This window comes from Scyliorhinus torazame, chromosome 5, assembly GCF_047496885.1.
Source record: "Scyliorhinus torazame isolate Kashiwa2021f chromosome 5, sScyTor2.1, whole genome shotgun sequence".
NCBI classification, from domain to species: domain Eukaryota; kingdom Metazoa; phylum Chordata; class Chondrichthyes; order Carcharhiniformes; family Scyliorhinidae; genus Scyliorhinus; species Scyliorhinus torazame.
This window is the reverse complement of record NC_092711.1, coordinates 181,339,727-181,359,614: the sequence shown is the minus strand read 5'-3', so window position 1 is coordinate 181,359,614 and position 19,888 is coordinate 181,339,727. Positions and strand designations below refer to the sequence as shown.

The 19,888-nt window shown below is 47.6% G+C and overlaps 1 protein-coding gene across 1 annotated transcript in view; it reads right to left on the bottom strand.

Annotated features, from left to right (window-relative positions):
- Window positions 1-17,408, bottom strand: part of LOC140418077 (uncharacterized) — a 139,298-nt gene extending 121,890 nt beyond the window's left edge. The window contains exon 1 of the mRNA XM_072501500.1: window positions 14,126-17,408. Coding sequence (XP_072357601.1) covers window positions 14,126-15,527 — 1,402 coding nt within the window. The 5' untranslated portion in view covers window positions 15,528-17,408. The remainder of the gene's footprint in view (window positions 1-14,125) is intronic.
- Between the last annotated feature and the right edge of the window lie 2,480 nt (window positions 17,409-19,888).

Below are 19,888 nucleotides of genomic sequence, written 5' to 3'. Positions count from 1 at the left end.
GGGAAGGGGCTGTACTGGGCCTGGTATTGGGGAATGAGCCCGGCCAGGTGGTAGACATTTCAGTAGGGGAGCATTTTGGGAATAGTGACCACAATTCAGTAAGTTTTAAAAGTGCTGGTGGACAAGGATAAGAGTGGTCCTCGGGTGAATGTGCTAAATTGGGGGAAGGCTAATTATAACAATGTCAGGCGGGAACTGAAGAACATAGATTGGGGGCAAATGTTTGAGGGTAAATCATCACCTGACATGTGGGAGGCTTTCAAATGTCAGTTGAAAGGAATTCAGGACCGGCATGTTCCTGTGAGGAAGAAGGATAAATATGGCAAATTTCGCGATCCTTGGATAATGAGGGATATTGTAAGCCTCGTCAAAAAGAAAAAGGAGGCATTTGTCAGGGCTAGAAGGCTGGGAACAGCTGAAGCCTGTGTGGAATATAAGGAAAGTACGAAGGAACTTAAGCAAGGAGTCAGGAGAGTTAAAAGGGGTCACGAAAAGTCATTGGCAAATAGGGTTAAGAAAAATCCCAAGGCTTTTTACAGGTACATAAAAAGCAAGAGAGTAGCCAGGGAAAGGGTTGGCCCACTGAAGGACAGGGGAGGGAATCTATGTGTGGAGCCAGAGGAAATGGGCGAGGTACTAAATGAATACTTTGCATCAGTATTCACCAAAGAGAAGGAATTGGCGGATGTTGAGTCTGGAGAAGGGTGTGTAAATAGCCTGGGTCACATTGAGATCCAAAAAGACGAGGTGTTGGGTGTCTTGAAAAATATTAATGTGGATAAGTCCCCAGGGCCTGATGGGATCTTCCCCAGAATACTGAAGGAGGCAAGAGAGGAAATTGCTGAGGCCTTGGCAGAAATCTTTGAATCCTCACTGTCTTCAGGTGATGTCCCGGAGGACTGAAGAATAGCCAGTGTTGTTCCTTTGTTTAAGAAGGGTAGCCAGGATAATCCAGGGAACTACAGGCCAGTGAGCCTTACGTCAGTGGTAGGGAAATTACTGGAGAGAATTCTTCGAGACATGATCTACTCCCATTTGGAAGCAAGGGGTCGTATTAGCGAGAGGTTTTGTGAAGGGGAGGTCGTGCCTCACTAACTTGATAGGGATTTTCGAGGAGGTCACAAAGATGATTGATGCAGGTAGGGCAGTGGATGTTGTCTATATGGACTTCAGTAAGGCCTTTGACAAGGTCCCTCATGGCAGACTGGTATAAAAGGTGAAGTCACACGGGATCAGAGGTGAGCTGGCAAGATGGATACAGAACTGGCTAGGTCATAGAAGGCAGAGAGTAGCAACGGAAGGGTGCTTTTCTGATTGGAGGGCTGTGACTAGTGGTGTTCTGCAGGGATCAGTGCTGGGACCTTTGCTGTTCATAGTTGTAATTGATAATATGGAAAGATGTGTCATTTGAAACATGGAAGTCTGGCAATACCTGGTCTGAGAGAAACATGAGAGAATACAGGGCAAGATCCCACAAAGGGTTAACAGCAGCTGCAAAGAGCAGGATTGGAAAATGCAGATAGCCTTAGTCAAGCAGGCTTAGCAAACACACAAATTTTTTGTATGAAGTTAAAAACAATGGTTCACACCTTCATTGAAATTAACTATCTTAGTAAGCATCTGGAAAAGCATGGATGAGGGTTTCAGTTGAGTTAGGTGATAAATGTAAACCTTTCAAGTCATAACCAAGTGGATGTTAGCATTACGCTAAAAGCAATGATTCACACCTTCATTGAAGTAAAATCAGCAGATAGAAAAGAATGACTAGGGAGGCAAATATATAGGTGTGAAATTCTGCTAACACCAAGTAAATTAAAGAAAATTGGAGACTATCAGTCTGCGAGAAACATAATTTAAAACCCAAATCAAAGTCAAAATTATGAGCTGAGGACACAATTGGAAAATAAAACTATCGAAATGACAGGAACCAAAATTCACACTCCTATTGAAACCAAAGCATTTTTGAATATCACAAAGGAACTTTGAACATCACAAAGAAACAATATAATCAGAGACCTGAGAGCTGAGGTCATGTCAAAATGAATACTTAGTCGGGTTAAAAAAATTTAGATTAAAGGTACCTTTTACAATCCAAGTGAAATAAAAGTTACTTTACAATAAGGCCATAAAATCTTAATAACTGTTCGTAAGAGAATATAAATCCAGAGACCAGAGCAGGAACTACCAGAACTCAGAGAGAGAGGCGGAGAAGTAGAGAAGGAACAAGAGAAGAAAGCAGAGTCAGCTTACAGTCAGCTCGGTCATGGGAAAGGGACAGAGCCAAGTAGCCAAGCTAAAACAGCTAATACATCTAAGGAAGACCAGAATTTAAAGAGGAGGCAGAGTCAGCTCAGAGACAGCCAGCAGAGCCAGCAGAGCCGGCTCTCACAGCTCGGTACATGGGAAAGATAGGCCACAGCAACCGAGCTCACCAGTGAATACATCTAAAGAAGACCAGATGTTTAAAAGAAGATTGATTGTCAAGTTGGGCCTGAAGGCCCCTTCAACCAACCAAGAGGATCCAGAAGCAAGATCTTTTTACTTTTCTGCAAAGACAGTAATTCCAGCTTTTAAAAGAAAAAATATAATAATAAAATAACTTAATTTAACCTGAAACAGTGGTTATTCCAAAGTCTACTTTACTTACTTAGCAATGCGGGACCAGGATAGATACTACTAAGTGATAAGTAGATGAAATCTTCTGTGAAGGTATGGGTTATACCGGGGGATAACTTGAAAACATAGTTTGACCTAAATAGCACCTACTGAAGCTTGTATCGGGGAGTGAGAATTCCTGATCACCATTTAGAGTGCCGGTATAGGGAGACTTCTAAGAATAGTGGTGAGTTTTCAACAACATAGTATATATAAATGATTTGGAGGAAAATGTAACTGGTCTCATTAGTAAGTTTGCGAATGACACAAAGGTTGGTGGAATTGCGGATAGTGATGAGGACTGTCAGAGCATTCAGCAGGATTTAGATTGTTTGGAGACTTGGGCGGCGAGATGGCAGATGGAGTTTAATTCGGACAAATGTGAGGTGATGCATTTTGGAAGGTCTAAAACAGGTAGGGAATGTACAGTGAATGGTAGAACCCTCAAGAGTATTGACAGTCAGAGAGATCTTGGTGTACAGGTCCAAGGTCACTGAAAGGGGCAACACAGGTGGAGAAGGTAGTCAAGAAGGCATATGGCATGCTTACCTTCATTTGCCGGGAAATTGAGTATAAAAATTGGAAAGTCATGTTGCACCTTATAGAACCTTAGTCAGGCCACACTTAGAGTATAGTGTTCAATTCTGGTCGCCACACTACCAGAAGGATGTGGAAGCTTTAGAGAGGGTGCAGAAGAGATTTACCAGGATGTTGCCTGGTATGGATGGCATTAGCTTTGAGGAGAGGTTGAATAAACCTGGTTTGTTCTCACTGGAACGAAGAAGGTTGAGGGGCGACCTGATAGAGGTCTACAAAATTATGAGGGGCATAGACAGAGTGGATAGTCAGAGACTTTTTCCCAGGTTAGAGGGGTCCATTACTCGGGGGCATATGTCTAAGGGCCTGTTCCTGTGCTGTACTTTTCTTTGTTCTTGTTCTTTGTTGTTCTGGACAATCAGTACTCACTTGCCCCAACCCCAGATTTGCCGGCAAGTAGAAAAAAGCTGCAGACATAATTTGAGTTATTATCAACTGATAAAGCGGTGGGCCAGCTGCGCGATCGAGGGGTGTATTTTACGAACACGGGGAGAAGATCCGTCACCTTTTAGCTCACCAGCTGAGATAGCAGGTGGCTTCCCGGGAGATAGTGGGGGTATGTGACTCGAGTGGCAGCCTGGTTTCCACCATGCCTCAGGTCAATATGGCTTTTGAAACATTTTATTGGGAACTTTATAGATCAGAGCAAAGAGTTCAGCCTGACGGATTTTTTGGATGGGTTATCCATCCCAGATGAAGAGGTGGGAAGAGTTGGAATCCCCATTAAAAAATGAAAATCTCTTATTGTCACAATTCGGCTTCAAATGAAGTTACTGTGAAAAGCCCCTAGTCGCCACATTCCGGCACCTGTTTGGGGAGGCTGGTACGGGAATTGAACCCGCGCTGCTGGCCTGCCTTGATCTGCTTTAAAAGCCAGCTACTTAGCCCCCTGTGCTAAACCAGCCCCATTGGATCCAGAGGAAATTAAGAAATGCATTGCGTTGGTACAGCCGGGTAAAGCTCTTGGCCCTGATGGTTTCCCCATTGATTTTTATAACAGGTTTGCGGAAAATTGATTCTTCGAATTATAGAGATGTTTAGTGACTCCTTGTCCCGGGGCTCATTGTCCTTGACACTTCCGCAGATCTCTATTTCCCTGATCTTTAAGAAATGTGGGTCATACCGGCTTATTTCACTTTTAAATACAGATGCTACGTTACTGGCAAAAGTGCTGGCACAGGGCAGCACGGTGGCGCAGTGGGTTAGCCCTGATGCCTCACGGCGCCAAGGTCCCAGGTTTGATCCCGGCTCTGGAGTTTGCACATTCTCCCCGTGTTTGCGTGGGTTTCTCCCCCACAACGCAAAGATGTGCACTGTGTTGTATTATGCTTCTTCATGTAGCATAAGCTGCTTCCTTGATGTATACTCTGACAAGGGAAGGTTCAGACTTGGAGATAGGTTTAACACATTTATTGAACAGTTAATAATTCTCCTACTTGAGTTCGACTCTCCTGCTAATCTTGCTATAGTAACTCAGTCTAACTAACCAGTCTGCTCTAAGCCATGCGGTGGGTGTGATGCTTCTGATCTGCTCCTGTCCTTCTGAGTGTCGCCTGTGGAAAGAGAAAGAGCATGTGTGCCCTGTCCTTTTATATGGGTTGCCCCCTTGTGGTAGTGTCACCTCTGGGTGTCTTGACTACCCATTGGTCGTGTCCTATTCTATGTGTTCATTAGTTGTATGTCTGCATGTCATGATGTCTCTGGTGCTCCCTCTAGTGTTTACTTAGTCTTAGTGTATTTACATTATCCCCTTGTGTATTTACAGTGATGCATATCACCACACACTGTAGGTGGATTGGTCACGCTAAATTACCCCTTAATTGGAAAAAATGAATTGGGTATTCTCAATTTATTCTAAAAAAAAACTGCTGGCACTACGGTTAGAGCTCTTGCTCCCAGAGGTGATCTCAGAAGACCAGAAAGGCTTCATCAAGGGTCGGTAATTATCGGCCAATATACAGAGTACATTAAATGTTGTCCTCTCCCCTCCATGGTGCCCGAACCAGAGGTGATTGTTTCCCTTGATGCTGGAAAGACGTTTGATGGACTGGAGTGGGGATATCTCTTCGAAATTCTTGGGAGGTTTGGATTTGAACACAAGTTTATATCCTGGACTCCTGTGTTGTATAGGGCCCCCACTGCTAGTGTTCACAAGGACACATTGAATTCTGGTTACTTTCTGCTGAACAGGGGCACGAGGCTGGGATGTCTACTGTCTCTGCTCCCATTTACGCTTGCCACAGCCCTGAGATCCTCCATTAAGTGGAGGGGGAGGGTGGAGAATAGGATGTTCTTGTACTCGGATGACCTGCTTCTTTCTATAACGAACCCAGTATCCACTACGGATGAGATAATGAAGCTGCTTGGGAGTTTTTGCGCCTTCTCTCGGTTTAAGTTGAATTTGAATAAGAACGAATACTCCTCGATTATCATAGAATTTATAGTGCAGAAGGAGGTATTTTTGGTATAGTAAAAACAACAAAATAAACAATATACATGAAACCATAAACATCGTGCAAACGCCATTTACCATAGAATTACCATAGAATTTACAGTGCAGAAGGAGGCCATTCGGCCCATCGAGTCTGCACCGGCTCTTGGAAAGAGCACCCTACCCAAGGTCAACACCTCCACCCAGTCCCCATAACCCAGTAACCCCACCTAACACTAAGGGCAATTTTGGACACTAAGGGCAATTTATTATGGCCAATCCACCTAACCTGCACATCTTTGGACTGTGGGAGAAAACCGGAGCACCCGGACGAAACCCACGAACACACGGGGAGGATGTGCAGACTCTGCACAGACAGTGACCCAACCCGGAATCGAACCTGGGACCCTGGAGCTGTGAAGCAATTGTGCTATCCACAATGCTACCGTGCTGCCCTAGGGAGGGGAGTCTATCTGGGGATGTTAGCTTTTCGCCTTGCCAGATCTACTTTTCATTATCTGGGAATCCAGGTGACCCACGATAGGACCTCGCTTCAAAAATTAAATTATACTCATCTGGTTAATGGGTTTAAAGCTGACTTACCAAAGTGGGCTAACTTTCCCCTGTCCATGGCGGGCAGGGTCCAGATTTTTGAGATGAATGCCCTCCAGAGATTTTATTTATTTTTCAATGTTTCTCCCCCCGTTACCGTCCTTCTTTGCCAAAATTAATAAGTTAGTGTCCTCATTAATTTGGGCGGGTAAGATCCCAAAGATAATAATAATCACTTGTTGTCACGAGTGGGCTTCAATGAAGTTACTGTGAAAAGCCCCTAGTCGCCACATTCCGGCGCCTGTTTGGGAGGTCGGAACGGGAATTGAACCCGCGCTGCTGCCTTGATCTGCATTACAAGCCAGCTGTTTAGCCCACTGTGCTAAACCAGCCCCAAACCAGATCCGTCGAGAGTTCCTGCAGAGAGATAGGCAATCAGAAGGCTTGGCTTTACCCAATTTATTATTTTACTTTTGGGCAGCCAATGTTCAAAACTGGGGAGGTTTAGTGATCCGGGTTCTATATGGCGGAAAATGGAGATGAGTTCCTGTAAGGGTTCTAGACTTGGTGCAGTAGTAACCGCATCATTGCTGTTTCTCCAGCTGGAGTTTCCTCGAATCCAGTGGTGGTGTCCACCCTGAGAACCTGGAAGCAGTTCAGACAGAGTTTTAAACTGTAGTTCCATGTCTTTGCTGGCCTCTCTACTTGCAACAATCATCTTTTTTTGCCAGCGGGTTTAGATTCGACGCTTAGGTCATGGCAGGGGTGGGGGGGGGGGGGGGGGGGGGGGGGGGGTTTGGAGAGGTTTGGGGACTTGTTCCTGGATGGAGGTTTTGCACGTTTTAAGGAGCTGTCAGAGAAATTTCAATTTCCTGGTTCCAATCTGTTCAGATACTTTCAGATTCATGACTGTTTTGCGCAAGGCTTTCCCTCTTTCCCCTTGGCACCACCTTCCTCCCTGTTGAAGGGAATTTTTTCTTTTGGGGGGATTATTTCGAGCAGTTCCCATCAGCGGAGTCGGCTCGTTGAATGAGGTGAAGGTGAAATGGGAGGGTGAATTGGCTCCCATTCTGGATGATGAGACGTGGAGGCTCTTCACGACCTCTTGTGCAACTCCACGTCCTCTTGTGCTTGGCTTAGTCTGATCGAGTTCAAGGTGGCACACAGGACTCATCTGCCAAGGGGAGGATTTGTGGATTCTTTTCTGGGATGGAGGACAGGTATGAGCAGTGTTCCCGGGGGCTGGCGAACCACACTCATATGTTCTGGTTCGACACCATCCAGGACAAACCAGTCAGTTTGATTGGCACCCCTTCTGCAAACGTCCAAGTTAGTAAGCTTTTGGATCTCTTCCTTTGACACCATTTCAGAGCTAGAGTCAAAGAGGTTTTACAGCACAGAAAGAGGCCGTTCGGCCCATCATGTCTGGGCCGGCCATCAAACACCAAGGGCGAAATTCTCCGGTATCGGCGCGATGTCCGCCGACTGGCGCCCAAAACGGCGCAAATCAGTCGGGCATCGCGCCGCCCCAAAGGTGTGGAATGCCTCCGCATCTTTGGGGGCCGAGCCCCAACCTTAAGGGGCTAGGCCCGCGCCGGGCGAATTTCCGCCCCGCCAGCTGGCGGAAAAGGCCTTTGGTGCCCCGCCAGCTGGTGCGGAAATGACATCTCCGGGCGGCGCATGCGCGGGAGCGTTAGCGGCCGCTGACGGCATTCCCGGGCATGCGCAGTGGAGAGAGTCTCTTCCGCCTCCGCCATGGTGGAGACAGTGGCGAAGGCAAAGAGTGCTCCCACGGCACAGGCCCGCCCATGGATCGGTGGGCCCCAATCGCGGGCCAGGCCACCGTGGGGGCACCCTCCAGGGCCAGATCGCCCCCCCCCCAGGACCCCGGAGCCCGCCCGCGCCACCTTGTCCCGCCGGCAAGGTAGGTGGTTTAATCTACGCCGGCGGGACAGGCATTTTATCTGCGGGACTTCGGCCCATCTGCTTATTGACCCCTCTGCTCAGAGGAAACGTTTATTCTGATCTACCCCATTTATGTCCCTCACAATTTTCTATACCTCAATCCTGTCCTCCCCTCAGCCTTCTCAACCCAAGCCTCTACTTAATGTCAATCTGGAGCCATGTCCACTGGTGGCCATTTCAGGGTATCAGATATGCCGGTGCTGCAGACAGAGTGAAGGCGGATGTCCACGCCTTTACCTCCTTAATAGCCCGGAGACAAATACTGCTTGGACGGAGGTCTCCTACTCTGCCCAGTCCCTCAGCTTGGTTGGGTGACATCATGTCATTCTTCTATTTGGAGAAGGTCAAATACACTATTAGAGGGTCGGTAGAAGGGTTCTACTTAAGATGGCAGCCATTCATTTCCATTCTAAAGAGCTAGTCACCATCAGTTGTTCAGGGGTTTATTTTATTTTGGGGGGTTAAGTTAATTTGTGTCTTTGATATGATTGTCATGTTCTTTGACATTGTAACTTCAGTTAACTTTCTATTATTTTGTTTATAATGAGAAATTTTCAATAAACATATCTAACATAAATACTTTGCGGCTACAAGAGCAGGTCAGCGGCTAGGAATCATGTGGCGAGTAACTTACCTCCTGACTCCCCAAAGCCTGGAGTGTGATAAAATACTCTCCCACTTGCCAGGATGAGTTTAGCTCCAATAACACTGAAGAAGTTCGACACCATCCAGGACAAAGCAGTCAGTTTGATTGCTCCCCCTTCCACAAACGTCCACTCCCTCCACCACCGATGCACAATAGCAGCCGTGTTTACCATCTTCAAGGTGCTCTGCAAGAAATTACCAAGGCTCCTTGGGCAACATCTTAACAAACCCATGACCGCTGCCATTTTGAAGGATCCCACGGTTGCTGATGACAGGTGGAAAGATCAACCTCGAGGACGACACAGAGCAGAGATGTGGTCGGGTTAAATCAGCGGGTAACAAGATGGTGGCAGATAGGAGTACCATGTGGGGATGTGTGAAGGTATTCACTTCAGTTGTCAGGACGGAAAAGCGTGAACTTCATACCTCTTCATGTTCAGACTTGGGAGTGCTGGTATAAGAACAGAAGATGCAGGAGCAGGAGTAGGCAATTAATCCCCTCCATTCATCCCCTCCAGCATGCTCCGCCATTCAATACGATCATGGCTGATTTCATCTCAGCTTCATCTCCACCTTCCTGCCCATTTCCCATAACCCTTCATCCCTCTGCTATTTAAAAACCGAGCTCCTGGGCTGGCATGTGGCACAGTGGTTAGCACTGGGACCTCAGCGCTGAGGACCCGGGTTCGAATCCCGGCCCTGGGTCACTGTCCGTGTGGAGTTTGCACATTCTCCCCGTGTCTGCGTGGGTTTCACCCCCACAGCCCAAAGATGTGCAAGTTAGGTGGATTGGCCACGCTAAACTGCCCCTTATAATTGGAGACAAATTAATTGGGTACTCTAAATCTTTTTCTTTTTAAACTAGCTCCTCCTTAAATTTATTCCGTGCTCAGACATCCACTGCACTCTGGGGTAGAGAACTCCACAGATACACAACCCTCTGAGTGAAATAATTCCCCCTCATTTCTGTTTTAACTCTGCCCCCCCCCCCCCACCTTAGCTTAAAACTATAGCCTCTCATTCTAGAATGTCGATCAAGGGGAAACATCCACTCTACATCTACCTTGCCAATCCTCTTTAACATCTTGTGTACCTCAATTAGATCTTCTTTCATTCTTTTGAGGAACGCAGAAAGCTAGCGTGCAAGTACAGCGAGCAACTCGGACGGCACTGTAGCACAGTGGTTAGTACTGTTGCTTCACAGCGCCAGGGACCCGGGTTTGATTCCTGGCTTGGGTCACTGTCTGTGTGGAGTCAGCACGTTCTCCCCGTGTGTGCGTGGGTTTCCTCCGGGTGCTCCGGTTTCCTCCCTCTGTCCAAAGATGTGCAGGTTAGGTGGATTGGCCATACTAAATTGCCCCGTAGTGTCCAAAGGTTAGGTGGGGTTACTGGGATAGGATGGAGATGTGGGCTCAAGTAGTCTTTCAAGGGCCATTGTAGACTCGATGGGCTGAATGGCCTCCTTCTGCACCGTAAAATCTATGACAAGACGAAGGAGCAGAAGTAGGCTACTCGGCACATCGCGTCTGCTCCACCATTCAATGAGATCATGGTTGATCTGATGTGATAATCCTCAACTCCACTCTCCCGCCCTATTCCTGTAACCATCGGTTCGCTGACTTATTGAGTATCTGTCTACCTCAGCCTTGGACATACTTAGCGATCCAACCTCTACAGCTCTCTGCTGTACAGATTTCCACAGATTCACTAACCTCTGGGAGAAGAAATTCCTCCTCATCTCTGCCTTAAATGGGCGACCCCCTTATTCTGAACAAAGAAAAATACAGCACCGGAACAAGCCCTTCGGCCCTCCAAGCCTGCGCCGACCATGCTGCCCGTCTAAACTAAAATCTTCTGCACTTCCGGGGTCCGTATCCCTCTATTCCCATCCTATTCATGTATTTGTCAAGATGCCCCAAAAACGCCACAATCGTCCCTGCTTCCACCACCTCCTCCGGCGAGTTCCAGGGACCCACTATCATCTGTGTAAAAAAACTTGCCTCGTACACCTCCTCTAAACCTTGCCCCTCGCACCTTAAACCTATGCCCCCTAGTAATTGACCCCTCTACCATGGGAAAAAGTTTCTGACTATCCACCCTGTCTATTCCCCTCATAGTTTTGTAGACCTCTATCAGGTCGCCCCCTCAACCTCCGTCGTTACAGTGAGAATAAACCGAGTTTATTGAACCTCTGCTCATAGCTAATGCCCTCCATACCAGGCAACATCCTGGTAAATCTCTTCTGCACCCTCTCCAAAGCCTCCACATCCTTCTGGTAGTGTGGCGACCAGAATTGAACACGATACTCCAAGTGTGGCCTAATTAAGGTTCTATACAGCTGCACATGACTTGCCAATTTTTATACTCAATGCCCCAGCCAATGAAGGCAAGCATGCCGTATACCTTCTTGACTACCTTCTTCACCTGTGTTGCCCCTTTCAGTGACCTGTGGACCTGTACATCTCGATCTCGCTGACTGTCAATACTCTTGAGGGTTCTACCATTCACTGTATTTTCCCTACCTGTATTAGACCTTCCAAAATGCATTACCTCACATTTGTCCAGATTAAACTCCATTCTGAGTTGATGCCCTCTGGTCCTAGACTCTCCCACAAGAGGAAACATCCTCTCAGCATCTGCCCTGTCAAGGCCTGAGAATCCAATATGTCTGTAAGTCTGCCTCTCATTCTTCTAAATTCCAATGAGGACAGGCCCAATCTACTTACCCTCTCCTCATAAGAACGATGATGATAAACTGGAGTGTTGCAAAGACTCACCATAATGTCCTTACTTTTGTGTTCTATGCTTCCATTGATGTGGTCAAAGATTCCACAGGTTTTTATTGCAGCCTCATAAAGGGACACTATAGCACTCCTGAGTTATATATCAGTGTTATGATCCCCATTAATGTTATCACTGGATGGGAATATCCCAGAATAAAACCCTGGATCAAAAGACCATAACTTTTACTTTGTAAAAATAAAATGTGGATGAACAGAGTCACAGGACTGCTAATTAGTTTCAACCAGAAAAAGGTCATTTATTAAAAGTGAAAAAATTGGATCATAATCAATACACCCTTACTTCCCCCTTTAGCTTAACAATTGCACAAAGGTTTAGGGATTAACATGGATTCAAAGTACATCTTAAACTACAATGGCGTCACTAACACACAAAGATCTCTTTGACGCACACAAGATGATTGTGGTCAAATACCCACTCCTCTCTGGACCCAAGTATTATGTCAGTGTTTTTTTTCTTAGATTCTCCCCAGATGTTTGTCATATGAGAGTTTCCACACAACTCTCCCAAAAACTTTAACCTCTTCTCATAGTAACGGTTTCCCTTGGCGGTTTGGATTCCAAAATCCGGTCCAGGTTTTCCAAATGGCACTTCTAAATAGAGCTTCTGCTCCACTTTTAAGATAATCCTATCCAGAATTTTACCCCAATCCCTTTCGGATTTGTTTGTCTTAACTTTAAATCTCAATTCCCGGGGGCAGCAAGGTGGTGCAGTGGGTTAGCCCTGCAGCCTCATGGCGCTGAGATCCCAGGTTCGATCCCGGCTCTGGGTCACTGTCCATGTGGAGTTTGCACATTCTCCCCGTGTTTGCGTGGGTTTCGCCTCCACAACCCAAAGATGTGCAGGGCAGGTGGATTGGCCATGCTAAATTGCCCATGCTAAATTGCCCCTTAATTGGAAAAAATGAATTGGGTACTCTAAATTTATAAAAGAAAAAGAAAAAAAATCTCAATTCCCAGATTCCTTATTGAAATTACATTAAATGTTCCATCTACCTCTCAAGCTTGCTGTCCCACTTTAAATCTAGTTACTGCAATTGTCTGTTTAACTGAGAACACTTTGTTTACTGAATTCTTCTGAACAATACCTCGGTCTCTGTTCACTTAACTTCAGCTAGGCTTAGACAGTCTTTCTGTCCCAATTCCCTGGTTATCTGGACTGTATCTTAAGGTATCTAGAGTTAAGGTATCTAGACTGTGTGCATGTTAAAGTTGCAATTAAGAAGTTGTAAAAGGTGAAGTCTTGATTATTTCTCACCATTTACTTGGTTTACATATAAAGGGCGAATGGATCATTGTTAGAATTTCTAGAGATTATCTGGAGAGTAGATAATTTATGGGGAAGTGGTGTTTAGTCCCAGCTAAGCAGGTCATGGAACTTAGTGGGGGACGGTGATGTAATCAATGGGAGGAACCAGGTCTGTCTATAGTTTTCCATAGAATTTGAGTCTTACACAAGACAGAAGGATTTAAAGTTGAACAGCAGTTTTGCCTAATGCTGCTGGGTTGAGTAGAAGTGTACTGATTCTGTTCCTGAACGGGCCCTCTCTTCAAAGGTATTTAAGCAAGTAATCTGTTTGTTAACTTTATTTATAAGGGGCATTTGAACTCTATTGGGTTGCTTAATTGGAGTTAGTAGCAGGTATAGATAGAAAGTTTAAGTTTTTTCTTGTGTTTAAGAACTGTTTAACTGATAAATTATAAAGCTATTTATTTGATGTTAATGTGGTTAATTCTGTATTTAATTAAAGTTTGTTTGAACAAAAAAGATACCTATTGGTCAGAGTCGTCACTCCTGTGGTGAAGTATCCTTTCCTCAGCAGGACAGGGCAACATGGTAGCACAAATGGATAGCACTGTGGCTTCACAGCGCCAGGGTCCCAGGTTCGATTCCCCTCTAGGTCACTGTCTGTGCGGAGTCTGCACGTTCTCCCTGTGTCTGCATGGGTTTCCTCTGGATGCTAAGGTTTCCTCCCACAGTTCAAAGACGTGCAGGTTAGGTGGATTGGCCATGCTAAATTGCCCTTAGTGTCCAAAATTACCCTTAGTGTTGGGTGGGGTTACTGGGTTATGGGGGTAGGGTGCTCTTTCCAAGAGCCGGTGCCGACTCGATGGGCCGAATGGCCTCCTTCTGCACTGTAAATTCTATGATTCTATGATTACCGACAGGCATTTTTAAATCAGAGTCTCTGGTCTTTGGCTTTGCTGACTTTGCAATGTCAGCACTTCAAATTGATAATTCGTACTTTCCAAAGTTGCAAGTCTTTCAGTTACTTTATTGTCCATTATTGACTTTGATACACCTGTAATGTTACTTGGATCGGTTCTTTGCTCAATTTGGTCACTGTTCAACACTGAGTTTTTAGTCACAGGAACAAATTTGAATTGCGACACTCCGTACCGTTCATCTTCGCCTTCATTTTCTCCAGTTTGCTTTGAAGCTCACAAATCTCATTGTTCTTCTCATGACCAAGTTCTCACAGTTTGTTAATTTTGCTTTTTAATTCTGCATTGTTCTGATTTACAAGAACCCCTTCTTCTTGTTCAAGGTGCTTCCTTAGGGTGAAGGAATCCCTGAATCCCTTCCCGGACTCGGAGCAGGTGAACGACCTCTCCCTGGCGTGAACTCGCTGGTGCGCCAGCAATTGGGACATCTGAGTGAATCTCTTCCCGCACTCGGAGCAGATGAATGGTCTCTCCCCGGTGTGAATTCGCTGGTGCGTCAGCAGGTTGAATGACTTAGTGAATCCCTTCCTGCACTTGACGCAGATGAACCGCCTCTCGCCGGTGTGAACTCGCTGGTGCGTCCGCAGATCCTGTGACTGCTTGAATCCCTTCCCACACTCCAAGCAGGTGAACGGCCTCTCCCCATGATGAACTGGCTGGTGAGTCTGCAGGCTGGATGCGTCATTGAATGCCTTCCCACACTGAGAGCCGTTGAATGGCTTCTCCCCAGTGTGAACTCGCTGGTGTTTCAACAGTTGGGATGAGACACTGAATCCCTTCCCACACTGGGAACAGGTGAATGGCCTCTCCCCAGTGTGAATTCGCCGGTGCGTCCGCAGGTCTTGTGACTGCTTGAATCCCTTCCCACACTCGGGGCAGATGAACGGCCTCTCCCCAGTGTGAATTCGCATGTGCGTCAACCGATTGTAAGGCTGAGCGAATCCCTTACCACACTCAGGGCAGATAAATGGCCTCTCGCCGGTGTGAAGTCGCTGGTGTGCCAAGAGATGCGATGACTGCATGAATCCCTTCCCACACTCAGGGCAGATAAATGGCCTCTCCCCAGTGTGAAGTCGCTGGTGTGTCTGCAGGCTGGATGCGTCGCTGAAACCTCTCCCACACTTGGAGCAGATGAACGGTCTCTCCCTGGTGTGTAGTCGCTGATGGTGTACCCGTAGTTCTTGTGAATGCTTGAATCCCTTCCCACACTCGGAGCAAGTGAACGGCCTCGCGCCTGTGTGAACTCGCCGGTGCCTCCGCAGGACGGATGGATTGTTGAATCCCTTCCCACACTCGGAGCAGACATATGGCCTTTCCCCGGTGTGAACCAGCTGGTGTGTCTGCAGGTTGGCTGTACAAGTGAATCCCTTCCCACACATGGGACAGATGAATGGTCGTTCCCCGGTATGATTGCGGTGATGTGTCTTCAGCTGGCATGGGTAACTGAATCCCTTCCCGCACTCAGAGCATGTGTGTGGCTTCTCCCCGGTGTGGGTTCGCCGATGCCTCTGCAAGGTAGATGAATCAATGAATGCCCTCCCACACTCGGAGCAGGTGAACGGCCTCTCCCCAGTGTGAGTACGATGGTGAATTTCCAGTTTGGACGGGTAATTGAATCCCTTCCCACAGTCTCCACATTTCCACGGTTTTTCCATGTTTGGTTTAACAATCAGTTGCAGTCTCGTCCACACGCAGAACACGGATATGGTCTCTCCCCGCTGTGAATGGAGCGAGGTGTTTTCAGGCTGTGTAACTGGTTAAAGCTCTTTCTACAGTCAGTGCTCTGGAGCACTCTCACTCGGACATATGTGCGTTTCGGTGCTTTTCCAGTCACACTAATGTTTGAAATCTTTTCCCACAGACGAAACCGACAAACATTTCTCCCTCCACATTCAGAGGCTGAAGATTTTCATGTCCTGATGAATTGAGTGACTGTCAAAATCTTGGCCTGATCTTCGATTCGAGATTCCCGTCTGAAAATCCTGTCTTTCCGATCCCCTGAGTTTACATAGATCATCAATGTAAGTATAGGATAGATCACAGACAATTCTACTTTCCATGCACTATTCCACCAATCCTTCCCATTTTCGGGAACCAAACCCTTCCCTCCAATTTGAGACTCTGTCATGCTACCTACCGGCCTCCGACGGCCCATACCTTCCTCCTCATTGAGGTCCCGCCTCATACTCTCAGGACCCTACACACCTCTGACCTCCTTGCTGGGTGGTCTTTCTTCCCACTCACTGGAAGCCTGCACTACCCCACTGACACTCCATCCATTCTTTACTGTCCTACTCTGCCAACACCTGAGACACTGAAGGGTCTGCCCATTCTCTACCACCGCACCTTGGCTCAGACATCTACACGTTACAACAATAATGATATCCCCCATTTTTAACCCTCATTTCACATGCACAAAAATGTTATTGCTCGGTCCAAATCCCAAATAATTCATTTTCCCCACAAATTCTACAAATAATTTATCTTTTTTGTTGGAAATTTTATTAATGATGAAATGTTGCCCACATCCCCAACAACAAGGTCATGTGGCTCAGTGAAGGAGGTTGGGGGAGGAGTCAGGGGGAGGGGCTGAGGGCCGGGTGTGGGTTCAAGCCCCTGCCTCTAGGCCGGAAGCTCCAGGTCCGATTCCCGCTTCGGGACCGGGCGGCCAAGGAGGACAGTTCACAGCACAAAAAGAGGCCCTTCGGCCCACTGTGTCTGCACCGGCCATCAAGCGCCTATCTGTACTCATTCCATTTTCCAGCACTTGAGTCTGCAACCTTGGAATGCTGTGGCGTTCCAACTGCTCATCTAAATGTTTCAAGGGGAAACCGCCTGCCCACAAATCCTTCCATGCCGCCGGACAGACGGCAAAGTGTGGTGAGGTTCCTGCGCAGTTCGCCATGCCTGGCAAGGCGCTGGCAGACCGCCGGGACCCGATCGTGGACTGAAGCAACAGATGTCCATGGTCGCCGCTGCCCTCCGAGGGGCAGTGGTACCTGTAAGGGGGATTGCTCCCACCCTGGGGAGCCCCACTGCCTCTCCTCTGGAACATGAGCTTCACCACACACACAAAACTGGCATAAAATCCATCATATTTCTACCTCTCCTCAGCTCTGAGGAAGGGGGCACATTAAACTCCAAACTTTAACTCTTGTTTCTCTTTGCAGTTGCTGGGAGGGACCTGCAGAGTTTTCTTTCTGGGAATCTCTGTTTATCCAACCTGTTTTGGAGAGTCCAACTGGAAAAGGGGGTGGGAACCCCATCTCTGTGATTGATTGGAGGACCGCCCGGTCCTCCCGGCCAGACCCCGACGGCTAATTGGTCGGAATCCCCGTCAATCACCCCCGCGGGGTCTTTGCGTCATCCTCTAGACAATCACTTTGCCTGCCGGCGGCCTGGGAGGCGGGGCCGTGCATCCTTCCGCTCTCTGTGATTGGTCCAAATAGTCGTCAATCAACGCCTCCCATTTGTGAGCGGCGTCTCGATCTCCTCGGCGGAGGAGGGGAGAAAGTTAAAGGACAATCAGTTTCCAGGGAGCCGGCCAGGGTTTCCACGGCAACCGACTGCCATTTTAGGACAGAGAAAAACGGGCCTGGTGGATCAGGGCGCATGCGCGGGTGTAGCCGCCATTTTGTGGCAGGGACAATAAGTGGGCGGGGTTCCTGTTCCCAACTTTGGGTCCCAGTGCCCGGGAGGGACAATCATTGACTCCAATTGAGTTCATTCTCACTCTGCATAAAACACACACAGGGCTTGTTTTCTCAACATTTCCTCCCTTTCCTGAGGAAAGGTCCTGAGATTACAATCTGACATTTGTGCACCACGTTTGAATGCCCAATCGACACATGTCACCCAGAAACATGAGAAGGTCATTCAGCCCCTCGGCCTTCGATCAATTGTGTGGCGGCTGACCTCTGCAGCGTGAAAAAGCACCTTACTTAGGCACACTGCCACGTCCTATTCTTGTAACCCCACTAAACCTGCACATCCTTAAACACTTTAGGGTGTGCTTAGTAAGAAGTCTTACAACACCAGGTTAAAGTCCAACAGGTTTGTTTCGATATCACTAGCTTTCGGAGCACTGCTCCTTCCTCAGGTGAACCTGATTCACCTGAGGAAGGAGCAGTGCTCCGAAAGCTAGTGTTTGAAACAAACCTGTTGGACTTTAACCTGGTGTTGTCAGACTTCTTACTGTGCTCACACCAGTCCAACGCTGGCATCTCCACTTTAGGGTGCAGAGGAGATTTACCAGGATGCTGCCTGAACTGGAGGGCATGTCTTTTGAAGAAAGGTTGAGGGAGTAGTGTGACCATCAATTCACACAAAACCAGGAGTAGAAGTAAACTGTGGCTTTAATCAACTAGAACAGTGCCTGCCTGCGACTGGTCTGCTAGTGAGAGCCGCCTACAGGTCTACTGCTCTTTATACCTCCCCTCAAGGGGTGGAGCCAGGGGCGGAGCCCACCAGGCACCAACATGACACATTACAGGTAATACCTTACAATAGTCCATAGGTGGAGCCCACATGGGCAACAGCGTGATACAGTTATATACATGGTGAATGGTGTCATAATATACACCAGTATATCATGGTGCAGATACACACACACACTGATGGACACACAGCGGGACCAATCAACACACAACACCACAGCCAATCACCAGTTAGAGCACACGCACTATAAAGACAGGGGGCATCAGAGTTCCTGCTCATGTGAGCTGCAGCCTCCTAGTAGGACAGAGCTTACAGCTTGCAGCACAGATCTTCACCATGTGCTGAGTGCATCGACTGGTTAGGACAAGGCATAGGTCTTTAGTTCAATCTAATATCGTGTTAACCCACAGTGAAAGTATGTTCAACAGTTTCTGACTTAATAAAATAGTGTTGCACTATTTTAAGTGTTGGTGGCCTGTATGTGTTCCACGGATCCAGAGCACCCAACACATCAAATGGTTACTGCAATACGTTCACCACATTCACCCCCTATTAAAAAAATGAAGTCCGGCAGGGGTGAAGGGTTCATAAGGTCAACCTGTCCGGCGCACGGATCGTGCGCTGTGATCGCCGAAGCTCTGGTATCACAGCTGGCCCTGGTGTCGAACTCATCCGTGCGGGCATGGGTAGTGAAGTCACCGGTGTGGGCACAGACATGGACTCCGGCAGCGTGTCTTCTGGAGCTTCATTCCTGTAGGTTGGTGAAGGGGGAATGGAGGGCGGGAGCGGGTGCCATGTAGGGGCGGGGGCGCTGGTCAGCGTAGCTCGGCGGGATAAGTTGGGGTGGCGGTTGTCATGATATCCAGATCAGCATATCATGGTGCAATCACACACACACTGATGGATAGGCAGTTGGACCAACCAGCACAAGCTCATTCTACCAGGAGATAGCTCAGAGCACAGAGCTCACAGCGCGCCACTCAGACATAGATCATGTGCTGAGTGCCTCACTAAGATAGTGATAGGGCTGGGTCCACAGGTTAGCTGGTGAAGCACGTACCCAAGCCAGTAGTTAGTTGTTACCGTTGATTAGACAATAAAACAGAGTTGTACCATCTACAGCCGTGTTGAATCATTTGTGCATCAGAACACCCAACACGACATGATACCAGTATTGGATGCAGCGACTGTGAGACCTACCTGCACCCTTTCAGAAATCCGCCATCCTGCTCCATGGAAAACATCAGCCCGCCGCAGCCGCTCCGAATCGCTGGTAATCTCGGCGTAAACTGGAAGCTGTTTAAACAGTGCTTCCAGTTCTTCCTCGAAGCCACAGACAGGGAGAATGCATCGGACACCAGGAAGATTGCCCTCCTCCTCTCCACGGCGGGGCAACACGCCATCTATAACTCCCTGGCATTCGCGGAAGGCGAGGACAAAACAAAATATAAGACGGTGCTTCTAAAGTTTGATGAACACTTCAGCGTGGAGGTCAATGAGAGCTTCGAGAGGTACCTATTCCAGCAGCACCTGCAGGGTAAGGATGAGCCTTTCCAATCTTACTTAACACACCTCCGTA